Source organism: Amphibalanus amphitrite, unplaced genomic scaffold (genome assembly GCF_019059575.1).
Source record: "Amphibalanus amphitrite isolate SeventyFive unplaced genomic scaffold, NRLGWU_Aamphi_draft 001829F_arrow, whole genome shotgun sequence".
Taxonomy (NCBI): Eukaryota; Metazoa; Arthropoda; class Thecostraca; order Balanomorpha; family Balanidae; genus Amphibalanus; species Amphibalanus amphitrite.
In genome coordinates, this window is record NW_024883322.1 from 1 (window position 1) to 25814 (window position 25814).

General features: G+C 48.5%; 1 protein-coding gene across 1 annotated transcript; it reads left to right on the forward strand.

The window, feature by feature from the left end:
• The first annotated feature begins 1441 nt into the window (after positions 1-1441).
• Positions 1442-13247, forward strand: LOC122375384 (serine/threonine-protein phosphatase 4 regulatory subunit 3-like). The gene is made up of 15 exons (XM_043354738.1): positions 1442-1741; positions 2238-2425; positions 2738-2881; positions 3174-3378; positions 3810-3913; positions 4974-5144; positions 5520-5669; positions 6254-6436; positions 6770-6962; positions 7303-7503; positions 7871-8040; positions 8573-8721; positions 9153-9334; positions 9632-9906; positions 10997-13247. Exons 1-15 carry the CDS (start codon positions 1627-1629, stop codon positions 12035-12037), a joined length of 3471 nt encoding a protein of 1156 aa, XP_043210673.1. The 5' UTR covers positions 1442-1626; the 3' UTR covers positions 12038-13247.
• The last annotated feature ends 12567 nt before the right edge of the window (positions 13248-25814 follow it).

A 25814-nucleotide genomic window follows, 5' to 3' on the forward strand; every position in this document is an offset into this window, starting at 1 on the left:
AGAGAGAGAGAGAGAGAAGAAGCGCCCCCCTGCACGTGCGCACGTGTAGTAGCACGCTAACCGTACCATATGGAATTGCATTTCCTAATGGGTGCCTACCTGCATGCCAAGTTTCAGCGAAATCGCCCCAGTAATTGCCGATTGATTGTAATGGGGACAAATTTGACACCTTTCCTTTTGCATTTTGCACGTGCAGGACCCCATACATTGAGAGTATGCAATGTTCGGTAGAAGGGATGCAACTATCCCACAAAAATTGCCGAAGTCATACCCCCAGACGTTGCCGAGATATAGGCCTCTCGAAATCGCCACTTTAGCAGAACAACTTGAATACCCCTGGCTTTTCACGTGCCACGACGGTCCCTAGATGCATCAAGAGTAGTCAATTACCGGGTAGAATGGACGGGGCTACGCTACCCAACAAAAAAACCGCAGGTCAATCGGCCCAGCGGTTGCTGAGATATAAGCCTCTCAAAAGCGTTACAGGCCGGGCCGCCCATACTGAGATTTTCCGTTATATTGAAAACATTCGCTTCGCGTTCGCTCGTAACAAAAGTCTTAGAGGCACTTAACTCCACAAATAATCTATTCATCACCCAACTGTGTGTCCCTAAAACAAATAAATGTGCCTTAAAAATTAAAACACAGAACTATGGCTGTTCGCAAACAGTACGCATATTTTCCAATAGCGACAGCGACAAGACATTGACCAATCACGTTGCGTGTTTTCTGCTGGCGTTGAATTGTGCCGTGGGCAAAATGCCGTGAAAAGAATTGCCGTACTACTCTTCATAAGATTGCGTGAATAGGGTGCCGTAAGTAGAGTGCCGTGAAATGATAGTACGGGCTACGGCATTTGGTAGCACAACCTTAATAAGATTGGGCCCTGGTGACCTGACGTTATGTGACCTGGGGTCAAAACTTCACACACGATGCGAAATTTATGTATCATAAGCTATAGCCGGTTTTCTTTACACACGAAAAAATAGCAGGTGTGCCAAAAACACCTCCCCCTCTTCACCCGGGCGAAGGTAAAGGGAGTCGTGGTATGGGGATAGATAATAAGGTCGACTGATATTAGGGATAAATCCAACCTGTTTCAGCTCGGGTGATAAGTCGTCTGCTGGCTGAGCCGTTATAAGTGGCCTGCTGAAGTTTCGTCATTTATCACGGAAAACTTGAATAGCAAGACCGGGCATTAGACTTTCAGGCTCATTTTACAAAACAGTTTTAGTGTAAAAATCGGGTAGCATATAATGGATTCATATTTCCATCTCAGTATATAAATACATTAATACATAAGATGTTGATTATAATGCCAAACACCCCGAAATACTAATAAGGTGTTTGGTGATTCGCTCCCGCTGTGAGCCAGCTGGGACTAGCCGCGTGGACTGCCGTTCTTCATGTCGGACCTCATCTAACGACTGCTGTCCCGTGTTCCTCAGGCACCAGCCCGAGCCGCCGCCCACCCGGACGCTCGTTGCCCGCCGCACGGCGCCAACGCCGGTGTGTGCCCACGGCAGAGTCGGGTCGGCTCGCCGCCGCGCCGGCCGGGCTCGCGCTGGCCTCTGTCTGTGTGCCGGTGATCGGGCGATGAGCTGACACGACAGTCAGCCGGCCGGAATGGGGGACCAAAGCACCAGGCGGCGGGTGAAGCTGTACGCGCTCAACGCCGAGCGACAGTGGGACGACCGCGGCACCGGCCACGTCACGTCCTCCTATGTGGAAAAACTGCAAGGTGAGGGTGCGGAGGTGACGCCGGGGGCGGGGAGGAATGGTGACGGGGGCAGCGAGATGAGCTGATGTGTGTACGAACGCATGGGTGTCGATATTCACCGAGTTGAGCGTGCCCGGGCGCAGCAAATTCGCCGCCGCCTTAGCGGTGACCTTGATCCGCACCGTCTGTTGGGGCTGCAAAGCCAAGCCAGCCGAGCCGGCGGGGAATTTAGAGCTTGGGCACCCCCAACCCGGCGGAAATCGACACCTATGTACGAACGAATCATGTAACTTGTTAGGTAGTAACTTTTCTGACTGGCAGTTCCCCAAGATCCCACTGCCCGTATCGTCTATACCGGCGAATGTAATGGGCGTAATGGCTATACAAATTGTTTTATCTTCATCGTTTTTTGTCATTACTTCACTTCTATCACCTTCGATGCGTCTTAGAGTGCAATGAGTGTTAAGCTGTGGCAGCCTGCGGCCCCGGGTGGTGATTGTCGGTCTTTGCCCCCCAGGAGTGTCGCTGCTGGTAAAGGCAGAGGCGGACGGCAGCGTTCTCCTCGAGAGTAAGATACAGCCGGAGACAATCTACCAAAAGCAGCAGGAGACGCTGATCGTGTGGTCGGAAGGCGACAACTTCGACCTCGCGCTCAGCTTCCAGGAGCGCGCCGGCTGCGATGAGATCTGGGAGAAAATCTGCCAGGTACGACGAAAACGGAGACAGTAAATTGGAAAACAATGGACTTCGCTTTGTCGACGCGTTACTTTGCTCCAGTTTCTTCAACTTTGAAGTTTGGTATGTTGTTGAAGCCATGATATCTCCTTCAATGAGCGATGCTATTTATAAACATCTCAACTTTAACTTTAGCAATACAACGTCAAGCACGTTCATATCCAGTTTCATCTTGTACTATCCAGAAGTCCTCACCTAAATGTTTCCATGCTACCCCGGCTCCGATCTGCCTCTGTATGCCCGCTGAGCCGCGTCTGACGCCCGTGCCGCCCCGTGCCACAGGTGCAGGGCCGCGACCCGTCCGTGGAGATCACCCATGAAGCGGTGGAGGAGAGCGAAGATGAACGGTTTGACGACATGTCAGACACCGTTCCGAGCATCGAGCTGCCGGCCGCCGAGATGGCCCGGCTCGAGGAGATCTCAGAGGTGACGAACCGGGCGCCTGGTCGGCAGTGTGGGTGTTTGGTACTGAGGGACAACTGAAGCCCTGTTTTAATTTTATGATCCGTAATAATATTTGCGTCAGTCAGTAGGTAGATTCATTCAGTTAGCATTCTGTCATGAACTTCATCTACCATTTAGACCCTTAACCGGCTGTCATGGTGGCTGTCGATTCGTACGGCGCTGGCTGTGTGCGGTTTCTCCACGACTGACCACTGTCCCTGTCTAACGTCGCTGTCGTAGCGCTGTCTAACGTCGCACCTCTGGCCGTTTTCAGCTCATCAACAGCTGTCTGCACTCTGCCATCAAGCGGGAGAAGCTGACCCTGGCCGTGGAGGCCGACAACTACATCCCCAAGCTGATGCGCATGTTTCAGATGTGCGAGGACCTGGAGAACACTGCCGGCCTGCACCACCTGCACGACATCATCATCAACCTGTTCCAGCTCAACAAGAACGCCCTCATCGAATCCATGTTTAAAAGTCAGTACTCGGGGAGACGTGTGATAAATATATTGTTTTTATTCTATCGGGCTTATGTTCTTTTTCGTTCAGTTAAGTTTTCTTCGATATCATTTCAGTCAAATCAATACCATTCCAATTAGACGAAAGCTGTTATGTTGTATTGTTTTTATTTTTTTTTCAATTCACTTTTTTCTTTGTCCGTCAAGGAAGTGATACTTACACGTAGCATGGTAAGCGTCACACGATTTCTCTACTAACCCTGTTGACGAAAGGAAGATACCGATTCCAGCAGAGGTGATCCATGCGTCTCTCTGCCAGATGGGTCGATGAAGACCAATTCATTACAACCGAAGTTAGTCGGACTAACTGTCTCAGTTATTCCGCTCACGTCATCAGCCGCGGTAATCGAACCCCCTCTGACGTCATCGCCGCCCTCCTCTCTGCCCCAGTTGACGTCATTTTCGACGTGGTCGGCTGCCTGGAGTACGACCCTGCCAACCCGGTTCCCACGCGGCACAGAGAGTACCTGAGGCAGATGGCCAACTTCAAACAGGTACGGACGGACCGACGGACGACGACCGCTCCGGGCCGGGCGGACCGCGCGGGAAACCCAACCGATACCGAATCTAATCGCAAACCGGTTGATGACATTATCATGGCTGCCTGACGGGTGATCGGTAAATGAGAGCTTTCAGGATATGAGTGCTCGGGATGCATTGTGATTTGTGATGATCACGTGAGCGGCTTGTCCCGTTTTGCATCTGGTTGTGTTTGAAGACGGTCACCATCTTGAGACCATGTAGCAATGTTGTAATGTTTCACTTGTGACGTGTCCACCGGGCGCCGCGTCGCACTTGCGCCCCCGGGTGTGAGAGTGGGGGCGTTTGTTGACACATTGACATGAGTTTCCCGTTGCCGCCGCCATCCGTGGCGCCGTGTATGTGCAGTGTGGCCAAATTGGTTTAGCGTTAGGGGGAGGATGTATAAAAAAGTCGTATGAGGATGTCACTATTTTCAAAAAAAAAAAAAATCGTCTTCAGCCTCATTTTAGGTGCAGTTTTTACAAGTAAAGTGGAAAACTATGCCTGACGTCAAGCTCTGGTGGAAAGAGAAAAACTCCAAATATTGTCATTAAAGATGTAAAAAAAAACAACAACATTGCAGGCGCGACAGCACGAGTATGACGGTGCGAATCGTACATAGGAACATTTTTAATCTGTATTCCTACACTAGGTATGCTTTCACAACAAAAACGTCGTGATGATGTAATTTTAAAATTTCTGAGGATGTCATTATACTTTTCATTGGGGGTGACTTTCCCCGCAACATCACCAATTTGGCCACACTGTGTATGTGTATCCGTACGACATTGTTCAAAGTTATTGTACAAGTGTCTGAAGTCAACATTGTCTCATTCTTTAGTTTGATCTACCTACTGGTAAGTTTGTGTCAACGCAGGAATCAGTTCTTCCCGAACTCAAAACACCAATCCGTCCGGTATATATCCAGTTTGAATGTGTTTATCTCCTCCCCGCCATCCTGCGCCATGGAAACTGTGACGGATGAACTGTATGATAGACTATGACGGCACATTCACACACTGTGCGCTGCAGGTTCTGCCCATTCGCAACAGCGAGCTGTTGGCCAAGATCCACCAGACGTACCGCGTGCAGTACATCCAGGACATCGTGCTGCCGACGCCGTCCGTGCTCGAGGACAACGTCCTCTCCACCTTGTCCAGCTTTATATTCTTCAACAAATTAGATATCGTTAGGCAATTACAGGTGAGCTAACTAAAACTAGCTTTATATTCTTCAACAAACTAGATTTCGGTAGGCAATTACAAACGAGCTAACTGGACGAGATTATGTTCTCTGTACGTCTCTTGATTCTATCAAAGTGCTAAAAATGATTTACTTACCCCTGGGTGTGCTTCAGCAAGCAAGCGGGGTTTACTACTGAAATTCGCGGACCTTTTGTTCAGCCAGTCATTCATGTGTGTAGTCCCGGCTCCAAATGGCTGAATATGCGCGTGCTCACCTTCATTGGCAGCAGCTCGTGGAAATGTCCTTGACCCGCTGAGTATAGTCGCATGTCCAAGCGACCACCTGACTATTGCCCAACGTGCGTTAACCCACCCTGTTCACTCTCGTTTGCAGGATGACGAGAAGTTCCTGACAGAGTTTTTCGCGCTGTTGAGCGACGAGAAGACGCCGATCACCAAGCGGAGAGACCTGGTGATGTTCTTAAAGGAGTTCTGTTCGTTCTCACAAACGCTGCAGCCACAGAGCAAGGAGACATTCTTCAAGGTGGGCGCGCGGTTGTGGCGATTTCAAACTTACTTATATGGTATCACGTAAATCGTTCAATTATGGGGTCGCATCTAAATTATTGTATCTGTCAACCTGTAATCTCCATGCAAGTACGGGGTATGCAGGAAGATACATGAAGTCTTATTGCTGAGACACATTTTTTAGACTGTCTCAAGTTCCCAATGTCTCTCTGCGGCTGGTAATCTATCCATGTACGCAGCCGCTGTTGTCACTGGGTGCCCCCGCGTTGTCATACCGGCTGGCCAGTGGTCGTGTTCCCCCCACCTTTTGCCAAGCGTGCTGGCACTTTGTGCCTTAGCGTCTGACCACATTCCTCTGTCTGCTACAGACGCTGCAGTCACGGGATGTCCCCACGGTGTTTCTCAGTCTCTAACCATGTGCCCCCGTCTGTTATAGACGCTGTTGTCACTTGATATCGTGTTTCAGCCTTTGACCCTGTTCCTCTGTCTGTTACAGACGCTGTTGTCACTGAGTGTTCATCGTGTCCCAGTCTGTTACAGACCCTGCTGTCACTGGGCGTCGTGTCTCAGTGTCTGACCCTGTTCCCCCGTCTGTTACAGACGCTGCTGTCGCTGGGCGTGCTGCAGGCCCTGGAGACGACACTGACGGTGGACGCCGGCCCGCTCTCCCAGCCCGGACAGGTCATCAAGTCGGCCTGCATCGACATCCTCATGTACATTGTGGAGACGGTGCCGTCCATGGTGCGGGAGCACATGCTGCAGCAGGCCGAGACTTGTGACGACGTGAGTTGAGGGACATATTCAGCAGCAAGAGGAGGGTGGTCGCGATGGTCCCCTGGCCGGGTTGGGCGGAGATTGGCTGTCACAAAAGGTTTGCCGTTTATCAGTATTTGGACACCTGGAACCGCAGCTTTCGCCTGGCATAAGACCAGCTGCTGATGATTTGCTTGGCTAAATTGTATTTAATCCGCTAGCAGGTTTACACTGACCCATCTCCCATCAATGAGTCTCCCCTCTCGTTCTTACAGGACCAGCTGTTGATGAACCTCCTGGTAGATCAGATGGTGTGTGACCGGGACCCCGAGGTGGGCTGACCCCTCCCCCTCCCTCTCACAGGACCAGCTGTTAATGAACCTCCTGGTAGATCAGATGGTGTGTGACCGGGACCCCGAAGTGGGCTCGGCCGTTCAGCTCTCCGGCATCATACGCATCCTCATCGACCCTGACAACATGATGGCCGCGCTGAACCGCTCCGAGAAGACAGAGTTCTTCGCCTTCTTCTACAAACGCTGCATGCACTGCCTCGTCGGTAGGTGCATGGGTTGGAAAAAAATGGTGCTGAGGTTTGAAGGGAAAGGTAGTGAGGGATTTATACTGTGATGGACGTTTAGTGCCAAATTATTTGTGGTTTTACTGGCATTTGGGTCGATGACCTTGGAATAATGTGAGATACGGATGACTTTTGGCTGTACCTTTATTAGGCATTTTCAATGTTCGCAGGTATTTGTAAAAAGTTAATGGATTTTGAGTTTTGTAAATTGCGGGATGGTGTCGATTCCGATGGTTTGTTTTTCATGTGTGAAGCTGCGCCTATCAGCCGCTCATTTATGAGTTTTCCTAACCTCGGCGCGTCGTTTCCACTCCCGCAGAGCCGCTGATTAACAACACGACCAACAAGGACCTGCTGCACGACGACCCGGCCACGGTGCAGCTACTGAACCTGGTGCTTGAGCTGCTGTCCTTCTGCGTCGAGCACCACACCTTCCACGCCAAAAACTACATCATGAACAAGGACATCGTCGTGCGCATCCTGGTGCTGATGAAGAGCAAACACAAGTACCTGGCGCTCGGTGAGTGGCGCAGGCGGCGTGGTGGATGGTTTCAGCTGGTTTGCTGTACACAGAACACATTAGATCGAAGTCGGAGTGAAGAAAATCGTTGATGGGGCGTATCACATTGTTGACAGAGTGTTCTGCTTTGTGTTTTGTTGCTATGAAGAGCCGAGGTTTGTTCATGAGGATCATATCTATTGGTGACTAAATGCTGTTTCATGTCACTTATTTTCTGTTATTTGGATGTGATGTACGAACCACCTGCAGTTTCAAACATGCGTCTGAATAAGCATTGGTCTGTATTTGTTAGCGCATTTATACTGAATGAGCACCTTCGGACGTATTTTACTCGTTACCATTAGTCTGTTTTCGTCTTTCGCCACAGACGCTCTCCGGTTCTTGCGCAAGATGGTCGCGCTGAAGGACGACAACTACAACAGACACATCGTCAAGAACAACCTGTTCGCGCCCGTCGTGGAAGCGTTCTTCAACAATCAGGGTCGCTACAACCTCCTGGACTCAGCCGTCATCGAACTCTTCGAGTTTATCAAGACGGTCAGTCGGGGCTGCGGAGTTACTTCTAAAACTAGATAGAAATGTAATGAGTAGCCTAGACCGGACGTTTTGTTGGCTCCATTTCGTTCGTTCATAGGGAGAACGTGTGCGATCTCGTGTTACTCATTTTGGAGTTAATGGCTTCATTATTTTGGCGGATGCAAAATTGGAATAGTTATCACTTTTATCGACCATCTGAGATTAGATTTCTATCTATGCCATTTCTTCGCCAGGCTTAGATTCCGCCAGTGGTCACATGTGCTGTATTTCGGATTAGGCTCACATTCTTGGTTTAATTAAGTTTATTCATTGAATTATCCACAGCCACACACCCAATGAGGGATGAAGTCATAATATAAAACAATCAAAGATGGTGCCACTCAGCGTGCTTCAGTCTGTTTCGGGTTTTGCGTACTAATCAATCGTGTCTGCCGGTGTCTCCTTCCCCGCAGTACACGTAACCCGGCTTCCTCGGTACATCTCCCGCTCAGAGTTCTAACCACCACCTCTCCCCCTCCCCTGCCGTCCTCAGGAGGACATCAAGATGCTGCTGGCCTACATCGTGGAGACGTTCGGAGACAAGCTGCTGGACGTGACGTACGTGCAGACGTTCCGCAACCTGAAGCAGCGGTACGAGCAGCAGCAGGACCGGCTGCAGCAGCGCACCGCTGCTCTAGAGAGGTACGACTGATCACGTCTGGTACTGGGGGCTGTCTCAGAGCTGGGGAGGGGAGTAGCGAGAAGAGAAGTATTTTGGTAACCTATAGGGAGTGTATGGTTAATTTGGAACTAGATTCAGACTTCGGCTCTGATGCATAGCTGTGCAGAATATGATCTTAATGTTAAATATCTTTGGTATAGATTGGCATAACTTTGATGAATAATTATTCATAATTACACCCACTTTCTCGTTTACTATGCAGTTAAGAAATTTTGTGTAACTCTGCGGTGTTTTATATTCAATGGATGTTATGGAGCTATCTCCATCTGCAATCAATACCAATCTCTCCGAGTACTCCGTACTCAGCCCTACCTTTCGTCTCGTCCCTATGGTGATGGCGCGAGGCGGCTGCGCGGTGCCCTGACTGTCTCCCCACCCCACCCACCGCCAGCGTGCCGTCTATCCTGCGCGGCACGACGCGCTACCGCCGCGACCCGCGCCAGCTCGACGAGGACGAGGAGATGTGGTTCAATGATGAGGACGACTACGAGGATGGCGGCGAGCCGGCTCCGGTGGCCGGTCTACACGGTCTGCACGGCTCCGCCGCCGCTGTCTCCGACCTCGAACAGATCGGTGAGCCGCGGGATGGGGGGCTCGTGTGTAAAAGTAGCGAGTGAGAGAGTGAGAGTGAGTGGTGAGCTCGACTGTAATAGGTAGTGAGATGGTGAGCTCAGTGAGTGGGGAGTTCGGCTGGAGTAGTTTCTGTGGTGTGTCATTTGATTTTCGTCTGGCCCGATTGGACGTCTTTTCTATGCCGTCTGTTGCGCTCTGTTGTCCCCGCCACTTACGCTGGTTTTGTTTAGCACGTCTTACACTGTAAACAAGCTTAACTGTTTCTGCGTCATATTAACATGTATTTCACGTGCTTAGGTAAAATGATCGAGGGCCGCAGCAAGCTCTTCTCTCCCTCCGGCGGCGACCTGTGCGTCGAGAAAACGGCAGCGTCCGCCGAGCCGGCGTGTGGTGGCGTGAACGGGGCGGCAGCCGCCGCCAAGCTGGGTCTGGTGGACTCTGCGCCGACCGCTGGATCGCCCAATGCCTCCCCCACAGCCTCCCCGACCACGTCACCGACCCCGGCCGCCGCCCCTGCCGCTGCTGCCGCCGGCGCCGGCGCCGCTACCGACGGCGTCTGTCTGGTGAAAAAGGTGAGAGGGGTTCGGAGGTGAGGTACGGGTGATTTGGGATTGCAATTGGTAGGAGCGATTATCAGTGCGATGTTCGTAATTTTTGGACGATGCGACGTTTCGACGGTGCAGGACGGGGAGATATGTACACCTTTTGGCTTGAAATAAGTATTTCGGCGGCGATTTGTTTAGGGGAAGCGTACTTATTTTTGAGACGCTAATGTCTGTAAATATTGCCTTTTCAATCTTCAGAGCTCAGCCACCTAGTTACGGAGCGAGCGAAGCGAGCGGAGCCTCATACTGAATTAAGGGAAAATCCTGAGTATGAGCGGCCGGCCGGCCGGCCGGCCGTGGGGACGCTCTTCAAAAGCTAATATCTTAGGAACGGGACATCCGATTGACAAGCGGTCTTCTTTACTGAATGTCACTTGGACGTAAAAGTTCTGTGGTGTGATGGCCACCATGCGTTCTTGCCAACCACCGCACGTGGCGCGTGGTAAAGTTGGACATTTTTTAAGAACCCCCAAAATTGCAACCTCAATAACGGCACAACGGTTGGGCCGATTGAATTGAAACTCGGTACACAGTTAGGTCTCCATCAGATAATTCATCTGCATGTGTTAAGGTTGGGGTGCTACAGCACGTGCGCACGTGCAGGGGGCGCTCCCAGATCTCGAGAACGGCTGGGCCGATAGCGCTCAAATTTGGCACACGGTTGGGGACCAGTTAGTAGGGTGCCGTGCAAAAGTCAGTTTGGACCCCGCTTGCACGTGCGCACGTGCAGTGTGCCGCTTCCAGATCTCGAGAACGGCTAGGCCGATTGCGCTGAAATTTGGCACATCGCTAAAGACCGGTTAGTAGGGTGCAGTGCACAAGTTAGTTGGAGGTACCCCCTCGCAATTTCGCACGTGCAAGGCCCATCCTCTCGCTCGCTCCGTTGGTCGCCCAAAAGGCGTTTTACTGGTAAAGTATATTAAAAGCCATTGTTTAACACCAACCCAGCTACTAATTTGTCGTGTGTGACATCCTCCTACACAGCCATGTTTGCAGCAAACTCACCCCTCTGAGCTATGTCACGGCCCGTCGCTGACCACCGACCCGCCTCCCTCAGGTGGGCCTGGTGGACTACGACGCCGACTCTGACGAGGAGGAAGAAGAGGGCGCCGCCATCAGTCCTCTGCTCATCTCCTCTCTGGTGGCAGCGGCCACCACCAACTCCCCCGTCTCCCCGAGCGCTGCCGCCGCTGCCTCCGCCCCCGTCACGACCGTCGCCATCGACCCCGACCAGCCGCAGACCCAGGTCACTGCCACGTCTGATTCGACGGCCGCAGAGCCGGCGGCGACCGCGGAGACAGCGGACAGCGCCGTGGTCAAGGCGGAAGAGGCGCCAGCCGCGACAGAATCGACACCGCCGGTGGTGGTCGGGTCTGTGGCGAAAGCCGGTGCGGTAGAGACGACACAAGAGGCAGCGTCAGTGGCGACAGAGGCGACACCGCAGTGCGAGGCGGATGTTTCGGCGTCGGCACCGGCGGACAGAACAGAGGTGGCGGCATCTACGGGGGACTGCGTAGCGACGGACCAAAACTGTGCGGAGACGGGGCAGGACAGGAAGCCAGTGGACCAGGATGATTCAGTTGCCGCTCAGGAGACGCCGGCTGTCACAGAAGAATCGGTGACGAAGCCTGCGGAGGTTGTGTCAGAGGATGAGAAGGGAGCAACTGCCAAACAGAACGGGGAGGTAGCGATGGCGCAGACCGAGACAGCGTTGTCCCACCAGGAGACCGCTGTGGATGCACAGGAGTCAGCGCAGACACATCAGGAAGCAGAGGATCCCGTGCAGCAGGAGAGCACTCCTCAGGAACGGGAGACGGCGCCAGTGACTGCGTCCGAGCCCAGCGCGGCCGCGGAACCGGCTGCGTGCTCGGACGCTGTGAGTTCACAGGACGCTCCGGCAGAGCAGGAGGAGCTGTCGTCAGCGGCCGCGGCCGACCAGCCGGCCGGCTCGCCGGCGGACCAGCAGCAGCCGCCGCCGGCCGCGGAGGTGGCGCGCTCGCCGCCGCGCGGCCAGCAGTCGCCGCCGCCGGACGCCGGCGAGCACCGGGACCCCGACCAGCTGCCCAGTGCCAAACGGCCACGGCTGGAGGCCTCGTGAGCGGCCGGCCGCCGCCGCCACCGCCGCCGCCCTCCGCTAACCTCCGCCGCCGTTAGCCACTAAGTGGTGTACAAATCTTACCGTCGGCCGCCATACGGAGACGTTCCTCGAGTGCGGTACGTGCCACCGCGACGCGCGGGCCGTCTGGGTAGGACTGAGAGCTTCGTAGTGTGTACGAGCCGAAAAGGCAGCCGAGACGCGCGCTGCAACCCATTGGCGTTCGATGCGACATTCGCAGAATCAAGCACGCAGTGAACCAGCCTCGCAATCGAACTCGTTTCATCTAGACATGATTACCGACGCTGCCATAAGCGGGAGAGCGCACAGTTTTCACACGCGCGCGTCATGCGTCTGCGGCGGCCGCTAGTTTGTCCTCTCCGTTGTGGCACATGGACACTGTACAAAGCGGCTCCCGAGGCGGGCTTGTGCGGCGGACGGTGGCGCGATGGGCGCGCATATTTTTGTATACTTAAGGTCCCTGACGGGCGGCGGCGGAGGTCGAATCGTCTCCTGGGCGTGTGCGAGCTGCCTCGATGCCTGCACGGGTGTTTGAGAGTGAGTGAACTCGGGAGTGTGCGAGTTTGTGAACTCGGGAGTGTGAGTGTTTGGTGTACGAGCGGGAGCCATGTTTGGTGAATGTGGACGATGGGCCGCGGCGCGACGCACCGCGCGCGGCCCGGATTCGTACAAGTGGTCGACGTCTGCGCGACAATTAGGAGTTGGTCTGCGGCCGGGGCGCCGCGGATATGTTGCTCGGGTGTCGGCGAGCGCCGCGCGGCCGGCCCGCGGGGAGTCGGGTGGGTCGCCCCAGCCCCGCGGGGGAGCGAGCGCGCCGCCGCTGCCGGAGCGCGCGCTGCGTGCACAGTTCTGTTCAGAGGCAGGCGAGCCGCGCACCCCTCCCGAGATCTCTTATGTTTTGTACACTGCTGCAGGCCGTTAGTGAGTTCGCAGAGACGTTGCCTTCTATTTCTGTGGCGCGCGCCATCCCTATGAACTCTTTTATTATTTGATATTAATAACGCCCCCCCCCCCCTGTTTTACGCACTGGTTTCGAGGCGGCGCCGCGCGGGCCCGGCGTTCTTCTGTCCCGTTTTAGGTAGGAGCGGTGCCCTTGGTGCGTGTCTGTCGCGTCTGGCCAGCAGTGTCGGGGCCGGCCACCCCGGCCCAGCAGCTGATGTTTCTCCTTCTTGAAATACAGAACGCGACCTTCGCCCCTGTTTGCGGAATATGACGGTGGATTGGGCGGTTTGGTAATTTGCGTATGCCAAACCGCCCAAATTTTGTATGTGTAAAAGCTAATGTAGCATGTTTTACCATGCCACTAAAGTGACTGATGCTGGAGCAGTTGCGTTGTCACTGGTCAGTAGTCGGGTGAACTCTTGAACCGACGTATTTCAGCACTTCGCTCTAGCAACATCGACTGTCAATTCCATATTTCCCGGAATCTTATTTGACCTGCTGCCGCGGCCTGCCAGCTGCAACTTCCTCGATTGTGACTGTCTGTGACAGGCACAACCACTGACGATCTGAATGGGACTGAAGAGTGTTAACCGAAAAGTGGTTGTTGATGTTCATTTCTTCCATGCACTCTCAAAGCGGGAGTCATGCCGTCGAGTCCTGAAAGCGGATATGCCCCCCCTCCCCATTATGCACACCCTCCCCTGTGTGTCCTGTGCGTGGGTTCAAGTGATTCGCCTATTTGCACATCACATTATAGTTAACGGAGATATGATTCGTCCCCTTATATCCACTAACGTCCCTGGATGGTTCTGCACCAGGCAGCAGTCGACCTGTTGAGATCCATCATCTTCCTAACATGCGCCTCAGGGGCGAGCTCGAATGGCAAACCTTTGATGGTGGTCGTAAATACTTTTTGACTTCGCTATATTTACATCTCCCTCGGGCATTGCAATGCATACTCGTAGAATTGATCACAGAGTGGGGAGGAAGTCACAGAGTGACTGCGATGTACTAAACTTCTCACTATGCAGACTGACTGGATTTATAATGTATTGAATTTGACGTATTTCCAACTTGTAACCGTGCACCGATCACCGCTGAGTCATTACTCCATGCTGCTGACATCAGCAGCCACTGCTGAGTGCTGACTGCTGACCGTTCCCCGCCCCTCGCCCCCCCCCCCTCCTTCGCTTCTACCGAGGGAGCAAATCACTGATGCACCCCAGCTCTAGCCGCAGCAGCGTGTGTGAGGGGTTCGGACGCTCGCCAGCAGTAGCCTTCCTTTGTAATGCTAACGCGATGGCTGCGGGGAACTCTGGAAATGGGTCGGCCACGGGTGCCCATGGATGGGCAGTCAGCATCGGGGGCTCTGCCTGAACGCGTCACGGTTTACGGTTATTCCTCTGGAGCTCTGGACAAGGCCGTGTCGGTATATTCGACCGCAGTCCGCAATGGGAGCACATAGACGAGCATCCACCTTTGAAGCCCTGGATTCACGCTGCCCACCTCAGTCTGCGTGCAGGGATGGACTCGAAAGGTTGACTGGACTGGACGGTGTGTGTGCCCGTTTGACCGGTCAGAAGAGATTACACTACCACACCTATGATATAAGATCCGAGGTACCGATTCGTGAGGTGAAAGGAATCTGAGGCTGCGACGAAGCAGTACTGAACAGTCACTTTATCCAGAGAGTAGAAACTGTGTCGAGCTATCGAGCCTGACGTCTTCTAAAAGTCGATCCGCTATAGGTACATACGTGTAATTCACTATTATTGCAAAAAAGGACTTGAGCAGGGCAATACTTAGACATTAGTTGATTACGGAGCAAGCGAAGCGAGCGTAGTCTTTCCTATGTCCGTGAAGTTGGCGACGTCGCCAGCGACTTTTCCAGCGACGAGCACCGATTTTAGCCAAAACCTCGTTCAAGGTCAATTGGACCATGAGGATCATGAAAATCGAACCCATTCTCCCCTAAACCTTGACCTTCAAGGTCAAATTCAAGGTCAAAGGACGGGGAACTGAAAAAGTGCCAGTAAATATTGTCCGATTTTCAAAATTTTGGCACCAAAATGTAGCCCGTGCAAAGTTCTAGCCGCACATCGAAAACCATTTTCATCAAGGTCAAACTTCAAGGTCAAATTCAAGGTCAAAGGACGGGGAACTGAAAAAGTGCCAGTAAATATTGTCCGATTTTCAAAATTTTGGCACCAAAATGTAGCCCGTGCAAAGTTCTAGCCGCACATCGAAAACCATTTTCATCAAGGTCAAACTTCAAGGTCAAAGTCAAGGTCAAATGACGGGGAACTGCAAAAGTGCCACTAAATATTGTCCGATTTTCAAAATTTTGGCACCAAAATGTAGCCCGTGCAAAGTTCTAGCCGGTCATTGAAAACCATTTTCATCAAGGTCAAACTTCAAGGTCAAATTCAAGGTCAAAGGACGGGGAACTGAAAAAGTGCCAGTAAATATTGTCCGATTTTCAAAATTTTGGCACCAAAATGTAGCGCTTGCAAAGTTCTAGCCGCACATCGAAAACCATTTTCATCAAGGTCAAACTTCAAGGTCAAAGTCAAGGTCAAATGACGGGGAACTGAAAAAGTGCCACTAAATATTGTCCGATTTTCAAAATTTTGGCACCAAAATGTAGCCCGTGCAAAGTTCTAGCCGCACATCGAAAACCATTTTTATCAAGGTCAAACTTCAAGGTCAAATTCAAGGTCAAAGGACGGGGAACTGAAAAAGTGCCAGTAAATATTGTCCGATTTTCAAAATTTTTGCACCAAAATGTAGCCCGTGCAAAGTTCTAGCCGCACATCGAAAACCATTTTCATCAAGGTCAAACTTCAAGGTCAAATTCAAGGTCAAAGGACGGGGAACTGAAAAAGTGCCAGTAAATATTGTCCGATTTTCAAAATTTTGGCACCAAAAAGTAGCCCGTGCAAAGTTCTAGCCGCACATCGAAAACCATTTTCATCAAGGTCAAACTTCAAGGTCAAATTCAAGGTCAAAGGACGGGAAACTTTAAAATGCTACGTCGCCTGCGACTTTTTCAGCGACGAGCACCGATTTTAGCCAAAACCTCGTCCAAGGTCAATTGGACCATGAGGATCACGAAAATCGAACCCATTCTCCCCTAAACCTTGACCTTCAAGGTCAAATTCAAGGTCAAATGACGGGGAACCGAAAAAGTGACACTAAATATTGTCCGATTTTCAAAAATTTGGCACCAAAATGTAGCGCGTGCAAAGCTCTAGCCGCACATCGAAAACCATTTTCATCAAGGTCAAACTTCAAGGTCAAATTCAAGGTCAAAGGACGGGGAACTGAAAAAGTGCCAGTAAATATTGTCCGATTTTCAAAATTTTGGCACCAAAAAGTAGCCCGTGCAAAGTTCTAGCCGCACATCGAAAACCATTTTCATCAAGGTCAAACTTCAAGGTCAAAGTCAAGGTCAAATGACGGGGAACTGAAAAAGTGACACTAAATATTGTCCGATTTTCAAAATTTTGGCACCAAAATGTAGCCCGTGCAAAGTTCTAGCCGCACATTGAAAACCATTTTCATCAAGGTCAAACTTCAAGGTCAAATTCAAGGTCAAAGGACGGGGAACTGAAAAAGTGCCACTAAATATTGTCCGATTTTCAAAATTTTGGCACCGAAATGTAGCGCTTGCAAAGTTCTAGCCGCACATCGAAAACCATTTTCATCAAGGTCAAACTTCAAGGTCAAAGCCAAGGTCAAATGACGGGGAACTGAAAAAGTGCCACTAAATATTGTCCGATTTTCAAAATTTCGGCACCAAAATGTAGCCCGTGCAAAGTTCTAGCCGCACATCGAAAACCATTTTCATCAAGGTCAAACTTCAAGGTCAAATTCAAGGTCAAAGGACGGGGAACTGAAAAAAAGCCAGTAAATATTGTCCGATTTTCAAAATTTTTACACCAAAATGTAGCCCGTGCAAAGTTCTAGCCGCACATCGAAAACCATTTTCATCAAGGTCAAACTTCAAGGTCAAATCCAAGGTCAAAGGACGGGGAACTGAAAAAGTGCCAGTAAATATTGTCCGATTTTCAAAATTTTGGCACCAAAATGTAGCCCGTGCAAAGTTCTAGCCGCACATCGAAAACCATTTTCATCAAGGTCAAACTTCAAGGTCAAAGTCAAGGTCAAATGACGGGGAACTGAAAAAGTGCCACTAAATATTGTCCGATTTTCAAAATTTTAGCACCAAAATGTAGCCCGTGCAAAGTTCTAGCCGCACATTGAAAACCATTTTCATCAAGGTCAAACTTCAAGGTCAAATTCAAAGTCAAAGGACGGGGAACTGAAAAAGTGCCACTAAATATTGTCCGATTTTCAAAATTTTGGCACCAAAATGTAGCGCTTGCAAAGTTCTAGCCGCACATCGAAAACCATTTTCATCAAGGTCAAACTTTAAGATCAAATTCAAGGTCAAAGGACGGGGAACTGAAAAAGTGCCAGTAAATATTGTCCGATTTTCAAAATTTTTGGCACCAAAGTGTAGCCCGTGCAAAGTTCTAGCCGCACATCGAAAACCATTTTCATCAAGGTCAAACTTCAAGGTCAAAGTCAAGGTCAAATGACGGGGAACTGAAAAAGTGCCACTAAATATTGTCCGATTTTCAAAATTTCGGCACCAAAATGTAGCCCGTGCAAAGTTCTAGCCGCACATTGAAAACCATTTTCATCAAGGTCAAACTTCAAGGTCAAATTCAAGGTCAAAGGACGGGGAACTGAAAAAGTGCCACTAAATATTGTCCGATTTTCAAAATTTTGGCACCAAAATGTAGCGCTTGCAAAGTTCTAGCCGCACATCGAAAACCATTTTCATCAAGGTCAAACTTCAAGGTCAAAGTCAAGGTCAAATGACGGGGAACTGAAAAAGTGCCACTAAATATTGTCCGATTTTCAAAATTTCGGCACCAAAATGTAGCCCGTGCAAAGTTCTAGCCGCACATCGAAAACCATTTTCATCAAGGTCAAACTTCAAGGTCAAATTCAAGGTCAAAGGACGGGGAACTGAAAAAGTGCCAGTAAATATTGTCCGATTTTCAAAATTTTGGCACCAAAATGTAGCCCGTGCAAAGTTCTAGCCTCACATCGAAAACCATTTTCATCAAGGTCAAACTTCAAGGTCAAATTCAAGGTCAAAGGACGGGAATCTTTAAAATGCTACGTCGTCAGCGACTTTTCCAGCGACGAGCACCGATTTTAGCCAAAACCTCGTCCAAGGTCAATTGGACCATGAGGATCACGAAAATTGAACCCATTCTCCCCTAAACCTTGACCTTCAAGGTCAAATTCAAGGTCAAATGACGGGGAACCGAAAAAGTGACACTAAATATTGTCCGATTTTCAAAATTTTGGCACCAAAATGTAGCGCGTGCAAAGCTCTAGCCGCACATCGAAAACCATTTTTATCAAGGTCAAACTTCAAGGTCAAATTCAAGGTCAAAGGACGGGGAACTGAAAAAGTGCCAGTAAATATTGTCCGATTTTCAAAATTTTGGCACCAAAATGTAGCCCGTGCAAAGTTCTAGCCGCACATCGAAAACCATTTTCATCAAGGTCAAACTTCAAGGTCAAATTCAAGGTCAAAGGACGGGGAACTTAAAAAGTGCCAGTAAATATTGTCCGATTTTCAAAATTTTGGCACCAAAATGTAGCCCGTGCAAAGTTCTAGCCTCACATCGAAAACCATTTTCATCAAGGTCAAACTTCAAGGTCAAATTCAAGGTCAAAGGACGGGAATCTTTAAAATGCTACGTCGCCAGCGACTTTTCCAGCGACGAGCACCGATTTTAGCCAAAACCTCGTCCAAGGTCAATTGGACCATGAGGATCACGAAAATTGAACCCATTCTCCCCTAAACCTTGACCTTCAAGGTCAAATTCAAGGTCAAATGACGGGGAACCGAAAAAGTGACACTAAAAATTGTCCGATTTTCAAAATTTTGGCACCAAAATGTAGCGCGTGCAAAGCTCTAGCCGCACATCGAAAACCATTTTTATCAAGGTCAAACTTCAAGGTCAAATTCAAGGTCAAAGGACGGGGAACTAAAAAAGTGCCAGTAAATATTGTCCGATTTTCAAAACTTTGGCACCAAAATGTAGCCCGTGCAAAGTTCTAGCCGCACATCGAAAACCATTTTCATCAAGGTCAAACTTCAAGGTCAAAGTCAAGGTCAAATGACGGGGAACTGAAAAAGTGCCACTAAATATTGTCCGATTTTCAAAATTTTGGCACCAAAATGTAGTCCGTGCAAAGTTCTAGCCGCACATTGAAAATCATTTTCATCAAGGTCAAACTTCAAGGTCAAATTCAAGGTCAAAGGACGGGGAAATGAAAAAGTGCCACTAAATATTGTCCGATTTTCAAAATTTTGGCACCAAAATGTAGCGCTTGCAAAGTTCTAGCCGCACATCGAAAACCATTTTCATCAAGGTCAAACTTCAAGGTCAAAGTCAAGGTCAAATGACGGGGAACTGAAAAAGTGCCACTAAATATTGTCCGATTTTCAAAATTTCGGCACCAAAATGTAGCCCGTGCAAGTTCTAGCCGCACATCGAAAACCATTTTCATCAAGGTCAAACTTCAAGGTCAAATTCAAGGTCAAAGGACGGGGAACTGAAAAAGTGCCAGTAAATATTGTCCGATTTTCAAAATTTTGGAACCAAAATGTAGCCCGTGCAAAGTTCTAGCCGCACATCGAAAACCATTTTCATCAAGGTCAAACTTCAAGGTCAAATTCAAGGTCAAATGACGGGGAACTGAAAAAGTGCCAGTAAATATTGTCCGATTTTCAAAATTTTGGCACCAAAATGTAGCCCGTGCAAAGTTCTAGCCGCACATCGAAAACCATTTTCATCAAGGTCAAACTTCAAGGTCAAATTCAAGGTCAAAGGACGGGAAACTTTAAAATGCTACCCAGCGACTTTTCCAGCGACGAGCACCGATTTTAGCCAAAACCTCGTCCAAGGTCAATTGGACCATGAGGATCACGAAAATCGAACCCATTCTCCCCTAAACCTTGACCTCCAAGGTCAAATTCAAGGTCAAATGACGGGGAACCGAAAAAGTGACACTAAATAATAGTGTAAATAATAATAGTAATAAATAATAGTAAAAAATAGTGGCACTTTTTCAGTTCCCCGTCATTTGACCTCGACGTTTGACCTTGATGAAAATGGTTTTCGATGTGCGGCTAGAACTTTGTACGCGCTACATTTTGGTGCCAGAATTTTGAAAATCGGACAATATTTAGTGTCGCTTTTTCAGTTCCCCGTCCTTTGACCTTGAATTTGACCTTGAAGTTTGACCTTGATGAAAATGGTTTTCGATGTGCGGCTAGAACTTTGTACGCGCTACATTTTGGTGCCAAAATTTTGAAAATCGGACAATATTTAGTGGCACTTTTTCAGTTCCCCGTCCTTTGACCTTGAATTTGACCTTGAAGTTTGCCCTTGATGAAAATGGTTTTCATTGTGCGGCTAGAACTTTGCACGGGCTACATTTTGGTGCCAAAATTTTGAAAATCGGACAATATTTAGTGTCACTTTTTCAGTTCCCCGTCCTTTGACCTTGACTTTGACCTTGAAGTTTGACCTTGATGAAAATGGTTTTCGATATGCGGCTAGAACTTTGTACGCGCTACATTTTGGTGCCAAAATTTTGAAAATCGGACAATATTTACTGGCACTTTTTCAGTTCCCCGTCCTTTGACCTTGAATTTGACCTTGAAGTTTGACCTTGATGAAAATGGTTTTCAATGTGCGGCTAGAACTTTGCACGGGCTACATTTTGGTGCCAAAATTTTGAAAATCGGACAATATTTACTGAAACTTTTTCAGTTCGCCGTCCTTTGACCTTGAATTTGACCTTGAAGGTCAAGGTTTAGGGGAGAATGGGCTCGATTTTCGTGATCCTCATGGTCCAATTGACCTTGGACGAGGTTTTGGCTAAAATCGGTGCTCGTCGCTGGAAAAGTCGCTGGCGACGTAGCATTTTAAAGTTTCCCGTCCTTTGACCTTGAATTTGACCTTGAAGTTTGACCTTGATGAAACTGGTTTTCGATGTGCGGCTAGAACTTTGCAAGCGCTACATTTTGGTTCCAAAATTTTGAAAATCGGACAAAATTTACTGGCACTTTTTCAATTCCCCGTCCTTTGACCTTGAATTTGACCTTGAAGTTTGACCTTGATGAAAATGGTTTTCGATGTGCGGCTAGAACTTTGCACGGGCTACATTTTGGTGCCGAAATTTTGAAAATCGGACAATATTTAGTGGCACCTTTTCAGTTCCCCGTCATTTGACCTTGACTTTGACCTTGAAGTTTGACCTTGATGAAACTGGTTTTCGATGTGCGGCTAGAACTTTGCAAGCGCTACATTTTGGTGCCAAAATTTTGAAAATCAGACAATATTTACTGGCACTTTTTCAGTTCTCCGTCCTTTGACCTTGAATTTGACCTTGAAGTTTGACTTTGATGTAAATGGTTTTCAATGTGCGGCTAGAACTTTGCACGGGCTACATTTTGGTGCCAAAATTTTGAAAATCGGACAATATTTACTGGCACTTTTTCAGTTCCCCGTCCTTTGACCTTGAATTTGACCTTGAAGTTTGACCTTGATGAAAATGGTTTTCGATGTGCGGCTAGAACTTTGCACGGGCTACATTTTGGTGCCAAAATTTTGAAAATCGGACAATATTTACTGGCACTTTTTCAGTTCCCCGTCCTTTGACCTTGAATTTGACCTTGAAGGTCAAGGTTTAGGGGAGAATGGGTTCGATTTTCGTGATCCTCATGGTCCAATTGACCTTGTACGAGGTTTTGGCTAAAATCGGTGCTCGTCGCTGGAAAAGTCGCTGGCGACGTAGCATTTTAAAGTTTCCCGTCCTTTGACCTTGAATTTGACCTTGAAGTTTGACCTTAATGAAACTGGTTTTCGATGTGCGGCTAGAACTTTGCACGGGCTACATTTTGGCTCCAAAATTTTGAAAATCGGACAATATTTACTGGCACTTTTTCAGTTCCCCGTCCTTTGACCTTGAATTTGACCTTGAAGTTTGACCTTGATGAAAATGGTTTTCGATGTGCAGCTAGAACTTTGCACGGGCTACATTTTGGTGCCGAAATTTTGAAAATCGGACAATATTTAGTGGCACTTTTTCAGTTCCCCGTCATTTGACCTTGACTTTGACCTTGAAGTTTGACCTTGATGAAAATGGTTTTCGATGTGCGGCTAGAACTTTGCAAGCGCTACATTTTGGTGGCAAAATTTTGAAAATCGGACAATATTTAGTGGCACTTTTTCAGTTCCCCGTCCTTTGACCTTGAATTTGACCTTGAAGTTTGACCTTGATGAAAATGGTTTTCAATGTGCGGCTAGAACTTTGCACGGGCTACATTTTGGTGCCAAAATTTTGAAAATCGGACAATATTTAGTGGCACTTTTTCAGTTCCCCGTCATTTGACCTTGACTTTGACCTTGAAGTTTGACCTTGATGAAAATGGTTTTCAATGTGCGGCTAGAACTTTGCACGGGCTACATTTTGGTGCCAAAATTTTGAAAATCGGACAATATTTAGTGGCACTTTTTTAGTTCCCCGTCATTTGACCTTGACTTTGACCTTGAAGTTTGACCTTGATGAAAATGGTTTTCGATGTGCGGCTAGAACTTTGCACGGGCTACATTTTGGTGCCAAAATTTTGAAAATCGGACAATATTTACTGGCACTTTTTCAGTTCCCCGTCCTTTGACCTTGAATTTGACCTTGAAGGTCAAGGTTTAGGGGAGAATGGGTTCGATTTTCGTGATCCTCATGGTCCAATTGACCTTGGACGAGGTTTTGGCTAAAATCGGTGCTCGTCGCTGGAAAAGTCGCTGGCGACGTAGCATTTTAAAGTTTCCCGTCCTTTGACCTTGAATTTGACCTTGAAGTTTGACCTTGATGAAAATGGTTTTCGATGTGCGGCTAGAACTTTGCACGGGCTACATTTTGGTGCCGAAATTTTGAAAATCGGACAATATTTAGTGGCACCTTTTCAGTTCCCCGTCATTTGACCTTGACTTTGACCTTTAAGTTTGACCTTGATAAAAATGTTTTTCGATGTGCGGCTAGAACTTTGCAATCGCTACATTTTGGTGCCAAAATTTTGAAAATCGGACAATATTTAGTGGCACTTTTTCAGTTCCCCGTCCTTTGACCTTGAATTTGACCTTGAAGTTTGACCTTGATGAAAATGGTTTTCAATGTGCGGCTAGAACTTTGCACGGGCTACATTTTGGTGCCAAAATTTTGAAAATCGGACAATATTTAGTGGCACTTTTTCAGTTCCCCGTCATTTGACCTTGACTTTGACCTTGAAGTGTGACCTTGATGAAAATGGTTTTTATTGTGCGGCTAGAACTTTGCACGGGCTACATTTTGGTGCCAAAATTTTGAAAATCGGACAATATTTAGTGGCACTTTTTTAGTTCCCCGTCATTTGACCTTGACTTTGACCTTGAAGTTTGACCTTGATGAAAATGGTTTTCGATGTGCGGCTAGAACTTTGCACGGGCTACATTTTGGTGCCAAAATTTTGAAAATCGGACAATATTTACTGGCACTTTTTCAGTTCCCCGTCCTTTGACCTTGAATTTGACCTTGAAGTTTGACCTTGATGAAAATGGTTTTCGATGTGCGGCTAGAACTTTGCACGGGCTACATTTTGGTGCCAAAATTTTGAAAATCGGACAATATTTACTGGCACTTTTTCAGTTCCCCGTCCTTTGACCTTGAATTTGACCTTGAAGGTCAAGGTTTAGGGGAGAATGGGTTCGATTTTCGTGATCCTCATGGTCCAATTGACCTTGGACGAGGTTTTGGCTAAAATCGGTGCTCGTCGCTGGAAAAGTCGGTGGCGACGTAGCATTTTAAAGTTTCCCGTCCTTTGACCTTGAATTTGACCTTGAAGTTTGACTTTGATGAAACTGGTTTTCGATGTTCGGCTAGAACTTTGCACGGGCTACATTTTGGTTCCAAAATTTTGAAAATCGGACAATATTTACTGGCACTTTTTCAGTTCCCCGTCCTTTGACCTTTAATTTGACCTTGAAGTTTGACCTTGATGAAAATGGTTTTCGATGTGCGGCTAGAACTTTGCACGGGCTACATTTTGGTGCCGAAATTTTGAAAATCGGACAATATTTAGTGGCACTTTTTCAGTTCCCCGTCATTTGACCTTGACTTTGACCTTGAAGTTTGACCTTGATGAAAATGGTTTTCAATGTGCGGCTAGAACTTTGCAAGCGCTACATTTTGGTGCCAAAATTTTGAAAATCGGACAATATTTAGTGGCACTTTTTCAGTTCCCCGTCCTTTGACCTTGAATTTGACCTTGAAGTTTGACCTTGATGAAAATGGTTTTCAATGTGCGGCTAGAACTTTGCACGGGCTACATTTTGGTGCCAAAATTTTGAAAATCGGACAATATTTAGTGGCACTTTTTCAGTTCCCCGTCATTTGACCTTGACTTTGACCTTGAAGTTTGACCTTGATGAAAATGGTTTTCGATGTGCGGCTAGAACTTTGCACGGGCTACATTTTGGTGCCAAAATTTTGAAAATCGGACAATATTTACTGGCACTTTTTCAGTTCCCCGTCCTTTGACCTTGAATTTGACCTTGAAGTTTGACCTTGATGAAAATGGTTTTCGATGTGCGGCTAGAACTTTGCACGGGCTACATTTTGGTGCCAAAATTTTGAAAATCGGACAATATTTACTGGCACTTTTTCAGTTCCCCGTCCTTTGACCTTGAATTTGACCTTGAAGGTCAAGGTTTAGGGGAGAATGGGTTCGATTTTCGTGATCCTCATGGTCCAATTGACCTTGAACGAGGTTTTGGCTAAAATCGGTGCTCGTCGCTGGAAAAGTCGCTGGCGACGTCGCCAACTTCACGGACATGTCTTTCCTTAGATTAACGGAAATTTCTGAGTATGAGCGGCCGGCCGGCCGTGCGGACGCTTTTGCGAGGCTTATATCTCAGCAACCACTTGACCGATCTACAGCGGTAATTTTTGTAGGGTAGCTTCATTCCTTCTTCCAAGTATTGGACTATTCCCGATGCATGTGGGTGACCCCTTATGCACGTGCCACGTGCAAAACGAAGAGGTGTCAGTTTTGTAATTGTTGCAATATCTCGGTAACTACTCTGCCGATTGCGCTGAAAGTTGGCATGTAGGTAGGCACCCACTAGGCACTGCATATCCATGTGCCAGAGTTGGGGTGCTGCTGCACGTGCGCACGTGCAGGGGTCGTTTCCAGATCTCGAGAACGGCTGGACCGATGGCGCTCAAATTTGGTACACGGTTAGGGACCAGTTAGTAGGGTGCCGTGCACAAGTCATTTGGGACCCATTTTGCTCGTGCGCACGTGCAGGGTGCCGCTCCCAGATCTCGGGAACGGCTGGGCCGATCGTGCTCAAATTTGGCACATCGCTAGAAACCGGTCAGTAGGGTGCCGTGCACAAGTCAGTTGGAGGTACCCCCTCGAAATTTCGCACGTGCAAGACTCACCCCCTCGCTCGCTCCGTTAGTCGCCCCAAAAGGCGCTATACTGGTATTTGCATTGATAACCGGAGTGACCAATCTAGCATCAATGATCCCGAGTATCAGACAAGATCACGTTTGGCATGCATGACCTCTAAGCAGAAACATCTCTCTGCAACCCCGGCTGACCATGAATTTTCTGCGTTGGGTATTGGAGCCGCCAATATGGGCCGTATCTCCGGACGTCATCATGATTTCATAT

Coding starts and splice junctions, on each gene's coding strand:
- LOC122375384 (XM_043354738.1), top strand. CDS start 1,627: ATGGGGGACCAAAGCACCAGGCGGCGGGTGAAGCTGTACGCGCTCAAC. Junction 3,914..4,973: donor AGATGGCCAACTTCAAACAG/GTACGGACGGAC, acceptor TGTGCGCTGCAG/GTTCTGCCCATTCGCAACAG. Junction 8,041..8,572: donor TCTTCGAGTTTATCAAGACG/GTCAGTCGGGGC, acceptor TGCCGTCCTCAG/GAGGACATCAAGATGCTGCT.